This window comes from Vigna radiata, unplaced genomic scaffold, assembly GCF_000741045.1.
Source record: "Vigna radiata var. radiata cultivar VC1973A unplaced genomic scaffold, Vradiata_ver6 scaffold_394, whole genome shotgun sequence".
In the NCBI taxonomy this organism is placed as follows: domain Eukaryota; kingdom Viridiplantae; phylum Streptophyta; class Magnoliopsida; order Fabales; family Fabaceae; genus Vigna; species Vigna radiata.
Window position 1 is genome coordinate 135,178 of NW_014542624.1, and position 7,921 is coordinate 143,098.

General features: G+C 32.5%; 1 protein-coding gene and 1 long non-coding RNA gene across 2 annotated transcripts in view; both read right to left on the reverse strand.

Moving 5' to 3' along the window:
• The window catches only part of LOC111240921, a 2,037-nt gene extending 1,493 nt beyond the window's left edge, over nucleotides 1-544 (reverse strand). Inside the window, exons 1-2 of the mRNA XM_022777012.1 lie at nucleotides 437-544; nucleotides 137-273 (exon numbers count right to left, since the gene is read on the reverse strand). Of these exons, the coding sequence (XP_022632733.1) occupies nucleotides 137-226 (90 nt within the window). The 5' untranslated portion in view covers nucleotides 227-273; nucleotides 437-544. The remainder of the gene's footprint in view (nucleotides 1-136; nucleotides 274-436) is intronic.
• Nucleotides 545-4,814: 4,270 nt separating this feature from the next.
• On the reverse strand, nucleotides 4,815-7,545 carry LOC106780508. The gene is made up of 4 exons (XR_002666571.1): nucleotides 7,290-7,545; nucleotides 6,727-7,170; nucleotides 6,444-6,498; nucleotides 4,815-5,392 (listed from the first exon to the last, which is right to left on the reverse strand). It is a non-coding gene; the product is annotated as an uncharacterized LOC106780508 (long non-coding RNA).
• Between the last annotated feature and the right edge of the window lie 376 nt (nucleotides 7,546-7,921).

Below are 7,921 nucleotides of genomic sequence, written 5' to 3' on the forward strand. Positions count from 1 at the left end.
TATATACACACACAGTATGAGCTATATAAATTTATGTAAATTTTATTTAATTATGAGAATTTGAATTATATGTGTCGATTGATTATATAGTATGAGTTATATCTGATTTCCAAATTATGGTGAATAGTTGACTTACGATTTTGAGAGCAATTGTAAGAATCACTGGGCAAGCCGTTAATGGTGTAGGCATCTGAATCAACTGGACCAAGGCCAGTTTCTTCTGCATCGTTCTCACATCAATAACATTAGCATTCAACCACTCCCCTGTAACATCTATTCAAGCACAAGTTAAACATACTTGTTCATTTGGGTTTTTCTTTTAAAAATACTTTTATGATGTAAAAAGATTAAAAGAAATTTTTGAATTTCAGATTAAAGTTTGAATAACTTAGTGATTAACTAAAGGAAATAAAAAGGTAAAAGAAAAAAAAAATACCAATCAATAGGGGGACATCTTGGTAAAATGAAGGAAAAGGGTGTTTCCTTTTTGACAGAGTTACAGATTCAGAACCATATGCCCAAGCACTCAAAAGTTGAAAAACTCCATGCCTTCATATATATCATGAAAGATACCTAAACATTTAGAGTTACACATAACGTGTAATATAATAATAATAATAATAATAATAATAATATGTTTGATTACTCATTTGATTAAAAGCTGTACAGATTTTATCTTAGTTTTTATATTTAAAAATTGTTTATTTTAATNTTNGTGCCTATCATTTTAAAGCACGCATATATAAATTAGAGTTAAAAAATCAGATGCTGTCAAACACAGAAGAAAACTATATGAGCACATATATATAAATTAGAGTTAAAAAATCACCNTTTTCTATAACAAAATCATCAGAACGTGCACAGAGATGCCTTATTCCACTAGTTTTTCTTTGATTTTGATGTCACGGACAAGTGAAACTAAATCTGGTAAAACATTTAGCGTAAGAAACATTGATCAGTTAGCTACAACTGGACTGCGATGAAATATATGTCCAAGTTATTTTATCATTATTTACCAAACAACTGGACTGCTAATTCTTCATGTTACATGTTATATAATGACTTTTAATGTCTTATGACAAATGATACCAAACATATGATACGATGGGATGCACTTCAAAATTGACTAAAACATTCAAAATAGAAGGCTAAATCTACACCATCTACATTCTGACAGCAGCACTCACCATAGAGATAGTTAAACACTACTTTTGTTGCTTGAATGACCTTTATGCAGTCCAAAAAAGTTGTGACAGTACTATGGGTATATGTCAGAGTAACTTCTCCACAAGTTACTTGTACCCAATTAAAGAATTAAGTTCACCTCAACACTTCACGGTTCCCCTAATCAAGATCCCTGGCAAAAGAAGATATGTGAAAATTTAAGACAAGACAAGATATCAGATACAAAGGTTGAATATGGATTTTTGCAAAACATATAAAGATCTCTGTTAGCAGCGTGAGATGAGAACCTCAAAATCACAGCCAAAGAAGACCAAGAAACAAGTAGCTTATCAGGATGTCCAACTTGGATGCCACTTTGTTTTGTGTTAGGTATCCAACTTGGATGTCACCTTGTGAAAGGATAAGAACATTGAACACATTACTTCTTTTTGCCAAAAAATGCATCAAGAATGATGAAACTACATTAACTAAATTAAGTAGAACAGAGCCCTACACATGTGATTATTGATGAATATTAATTATTTATGAATGGTGTTTACCATAGTTTTTCAACAAGGTGGAATTTGCACCATAACAGTTTATTTATGAACGGAGCGTATTTTCATCTTTCTCCAGTTGCCCAAAGCAATAAATTACCATGTTCACTGTTTCATACCTCTATGTCTGGAAACAGACACACACACAAAGACTGGAAAGTCAAGCACCTAAGAATAGGAAAGAACTGAAAACACAAGTGAGGATATTACTACTAGCAATAATAACTCCTAAAATAATTGAACAATGTAGGTAAGTTGAAGCCGTGAGATCATAAAAGCTTACAAATATCACATTCGTAATTACAACAAAAAAAAGTACTATTATGTCAGGTGCCCTCACAAATTCCACAATTGCACCTGCGGCCTCATTCTTGGCTTCACTCAGAATGTGCACATCTTCTCCCGGAAAGGTCGCAAGATAATTGGTCAAGAAAGCATCTTTTGACATGCGGAGACAAAATGAGATGTGATACTAATTATTTATATTAAAAAATGGAGATTGAAAGATGGATAGAAGATTGTTGTCTCAAAGGATAACAGTACTACANACCTGTTAGGGCATTGGAAGGAAAAAGAAAATTGAAACCATCGAGCTCCAATTCAACACCCATGGCAGGTTAGGGCATTGGAAGGAAAAAGAAAATTGAAACCATATTGTCTCCAGCTCTAAGGGTAGTTACGAGACTGAGGAAGGTAAGAGATTTCACCTTGTCTCGAGCTCGAAGAGGGTTTTGGTCTCGGCATTAGCTGCGAGCCACTCTCCGGCCCGTCTCCTCTTCTTCTGCACTCTCCCTTGCTTGGCTTGGCCCAGGAACCCTATAAGAATGGGTTGCGCCTGAGAACCCTAGAAGATCTTCTTTGTGGCTGAGCGAGAGGGAGGGAGTGCGAGTGTAGCACGAGACTGAATGAAGAAGAACACGATATAACTTGAGAAAGAGCAAGGAGGAAGATGACCAAGTGAGTAAGTGGAAGAGTGAGATAAGTTCGTAAGAGGGAGGGAGAGCTAGAGGAAACGAAAGTGAATTCAACGAGGGGAAGGAGCGTGAGAGTAGAGTGGGAAACATATTTTGGCTTTTAAGATTTTTTAAAATAAAATATTTTGAGATCCGTATGTAAAATTGTAGATAAACTTTTTAGATATGATCTACAAAAAACAAATCAGTATATAACTCTATTTTAAAAATTTGTATATAAAATCCGTATGTAACATGTTATTTACATATAATATCAATTGAATAATTTCACTTCGTTGAGAAACAAATATGAGAGAATTGACGCATTGGGGAGCAAGCTGAAACTGAAATCCATAGAAATAGCATAGTCACAGTTAACAAAGGAAACCAACAAATAAAATCCATTCAAAAACGACCTCAGTACTGAATGACAGAAAGTGGAGTAAGAAGATATAATCCAAGATGGTAACTTTGAATTGGGATGAGTTTAAACCAACATCTACCATGTTATTCCGCCGTGTTAGCATAGCAATAGAAATGGTGTAGAAATGATGTATAAAGAGTTTACACTCATTCTAAATTTTTCTACAAAATATGTAAAATGGATGTAGAATGATGCACAAAGGGTATACAAAGATATAGAAAAATGTAGTAATGTGTAAAAACAATTTAGAAAGGGTGTACAATGTGTACAAAGGGTGTACAAAATATGTACTATGAATGTACAAAGGGTATACAAAGGGGATACGAAAGGTGTACATGAGATTTACAAAGCGTGACCAAAAGGAGTACAAAAAGTGTGTTTAAAGTATGTACAAAAAGTATACAAAAGATATACAAATAGTGCACAAAGACTATATAAAGGGTGTACAAACCCATTATACATTACTAATAATAATAATACTAATAATAATAATAACACAAATAATAATAATAATACTTATAATAATAATAATAATAATAGTAATTATAATGATAATCATAATAAAAATAATAATAATAATAATAGTAATAATAATAATACACTACAAAGAAACCCAATTTTAACAGGGGCTTTTTTTTAGGTTACCGGGGGTTTTAACCCCCTAAATACGTTTCCCACGGTTTTAAAAATCACTTGGAAAAATGGCATCACAATTACCGACGTTTTTTAAAACCGTAGCGATTTTCGGGGGCTTTCAAAACCGCTGGTACTAACCAGGATTTTCAACCAAACCGCCGGTAATTACCGGGGTTTTTCCAGAACCGCTGGAAAATCAGTTTTTTTTTTTAAAAAAAAATAAAATCATTGCCATGATCATTTGACATTCATAACTGCAAGGGAGCTAAAAATGAGATATTTTATACGATATCAAGCATAAACTAGCAAATTACCTTCAAGACATGCAAATTTTCAAAAATCCAACACAAACATCTACACTTTGTGTAGAAAAATAAACAAATGCAGAGAATTATAAGATCAGTTAAATAATTATTCACAGTCTCGTGTTGTTCAATATTTAGCTGAAGTGAGCAGAATTAATGAGCAATCTAGATTCAAGATGCTAAAACTGAACGAGAACTGGATCATGTATATAAATTCTAACACATGCAGAGACGCATAGAAAAACACAAGATAAAATATAAAGTATCTTGAAAGCTAAAAATACCTTTGCGATTTCACATTGCATAACTGGAATTTTTTTAGAGCTTGGATCCATTAAGTGGCGAAGAAATTTAGGAGCACCAAATGTTGAGGAATCCATGTCTTCGGAAGCCACAGCATAAACCTATAATATATAAATCATTCAGCAAAATTCTATAGAAAGTGTATATTAAAGGAAATGCTACCAATTAGTTTGAAGGAATGAGTTGATAAAATTATCCAAAGGATCTAAAGAAAAAGGCACGAAAGCAAGAACATAACTGAAATTTAAATGGATTTTATAAGAAAAAGTGGTAAAAATTTAAATCAGTATTCAATCTTTTTGTTTCCAAAAAGTCTCTTTATTGTTTTAAAAGCACTAGTAATATCATTATCACTTTAGATTTCAAGAAACCAATTCAAAAATCACGTGATACACAACAGGTATGAGCTTGCCTTTCCAGCTTTGCAAAGTGCAGCACATTGAGACTTAGGTTTTTCTTAGTTTACCTGTTGCGAGAGTAGAATCTTCGATTAATACTTACAGAGGAACAAATTGAAGAACAGTTGCCATTTGCAATTTGTGAAATAATCATTAGTCAAGTGAATTTTATGCCTTTCACCTTTCTGCCAATTTGTATTAAAGTCCATCCAATTAAACAAATATACTCCAAATACAACTATGAGGGCAACATTTACAAGAATGTTTTATAGAGAATGTATTATTCTCAATATATAACAGTTCAATACCAAACATAGAGAAAGCATTGTCATGGCTTAGTTGAAAACTAACAATATGGTGTCAGGTCAAACCTATTGCAGATAGTATACACAAACCTCAACCTTTCATGTGATCCCTTAGATACTTTATTTTATTTTATTACTTAAAAACATCTTAGGCAATTTTACTTAAAAACTAATGTTCCCGAACATTTTTTAAGATTTATTCCTTCAAGCTATATCATCTGGCGATTCAAAGCAAGAAGTAACAAGTATTTACATCAGTCAACCTGATTCATTGCAACATATGCATATCCTTGACTAATTAATACTTTCCGCCCAGCCACAAGCTCTGGAAATTCTTCAAAAGGTACCTATATTGGAACAAACGAAAAGATATCCAAATATTGTAACCCAAAAACCAAGGGAGATTGCTAGCAGTCAAAATTTATGGCTTGTTACTCTGTTAGAGAGTTAGTGTTAGATATTGCTAGATATAATGCCATTTGAATTAATCATGAAATTGGCTTAGCCCAAATTTTCTGTATGTTTTTCATTATAAATACATTATTCTATGTGTGTATTTCACACAAGGGGATTCAGTCTATTCCTCTCTCTCTTTTATTTCAACAATTGGTACCAAAGTTAGTTACACACAAATATATGATGCAATATAAAAGTAAAAAGTAAGGAATGCCTACCTTCTAAAGTTGCTACACAAACACTTTTAAAAAGGTTTCTCCAACAAGATTAATCAATCTCATGTAACGGACATATGCAATCACAGGACACTCTATGTTTATAGTGCGGAAAACTGCATAGAAAGTAGCTACTCTCATGCTCACTCACATACAAACAAGTTTTTGAGCATTACAAAATCAAGCATCAAGAAAAACAACCATATAAGAGAAAAATTATCAGTAACAAGATGGAAAGATTAAAACCATATAACTCTACAAGGTCTAAAATGTCAATATAAACAAGTTTTTTTCTTTTTCTTGTATAACAGAAATGCAACCATACCACTTAAATGTTCCTATCTACTTAATTGCAATATAATTTCTTACATTGTTGTGATATTGTCTGAAAGCTTATTAGTTGGAATTGATTCATTCAGCTGATTCAAACTAAGGTCACTGAAATATACAGAAACCACAATTACATCATTATGCCAAGTGTAGACACTTCATTTTAGAATCCTAACAATCAATGCATAAACTGAGTTGAATGCAAATGAAATAACTTATAGTGCCTGTAGTACTCGTAAACCGTTTACGTTTAACTATGACTTCACCACGGTCTTAAATTCCCTTTTCCTTTCCAATCTTAAAAAGAACGCAAATATGAAATTTATTAAGAATAATATAAATAAATATCTAAAATAAAAAAGTTATATCTAAATTTTGTCAAATAGAAAATTGGCACCTTTCTTTTCTTTTTCATGCGTCATTAGCTTGACCAAGCTGGCCTTTACCACCGTCTAAAAGCAAAAACAGAGCAAAGTTAGAAAAGTGTCGTGTGGAATTTTGATGAATAAAACACATTAGTTGGCAACTTTTTTTTGCTCTTGGTCGAGACTTAGTTGGGTGGCTTCTTAAGGACCTTTTCTTCCTATTATTTGTTCTGGACATGAATCATGATTCATATTCTGTTTGCACAGAGAATTTGAAAAAAGAAATGAATGCTGTCAAGATGAGTTTATATTTACCTTTGTTGGTTTCAACCACTTTGGAAAGTTGTTCTGGACCAATATTTTCACCCTTGACAGTTTATATTTCCTGCTTTTCAACAATATAATCTGTTGCCTTGCTAAGAATTAGTCCTACAATAGTTAGTCATTCCAGTGAAGATGTAAATGTAAGCAAGAAGTTTTGACAGTTTGCTATCTAGCACAAAATCTTCATATCCAACTGTTGTCATTGTTACAAAGTAAATGGCACACACAGATCAAGACAAACACTCAAAACAAATGAATCGAAACAAATTTACAACACAGAAAAATAAAGAAAAACACTTAGCTCAAGCGGACGCGCCTCTCTGATACCACATGATGACCCTGGTCATGGCGGATTGGTGAGAAAGCATGAATCTAGTACAAATCGAGTGGGCGAACAGAGGAAGCCGCGGAAGAAGGGGAAACGAACTATGAACCCTAGGTTCGAAGGATTGGCGGAAGAGAACAATTTAAACGATGAAATAGATGAATTAGTCAGTGGAAATGAAGAAATTGAAGTAACGAAATAGAGAAGAAGATTTTTAAACGATACAAACCTCTGGATGAAGAGGAACGAAGACGAATCGGCAGGAAATGGTAGAAAACCCTAGATATTGAACTCATGATGGATTTGAGCAAATTTAATAAGTGATACACAATGAGGAAAAAGTGATTTGATTGCCTTGATTGCCAAAATGGATCCAGCCCCAAGATCTCCACGTTGACACGTTGAAGATGAACAAACGGCGCGAGGAAGAGATATGATTGGGAGAAAATGATACCAGTGGCGAGAAGCACGAAAGAAGGGGCGGGAGGAAACCAACGGTTAATAGAAAATATTAAAATTATTTTTTTAAAAAAAATAAATGTTAGGGACGGTTGCGTTTAAAACCCGTGGAAATTATTTGGGATTTTGGGAACCGCCAAAAATTAACCCCTCCTAAAATACATTATTTTTGCAATAATAATAATAATAATTCTAGTAATAATAATGCTAATAATAATAATAATAGTAATAATATTAATACTAATAATAATAATACAACTAACAATAATAACACTAATAATATTAACACTAATAATCATAATACTAATAATAATAATACTAATAATCATAATACTAATAATAATAATACTAATAATAATAATAATACTAATAATAATAATACTAATAATAATAATAATAATA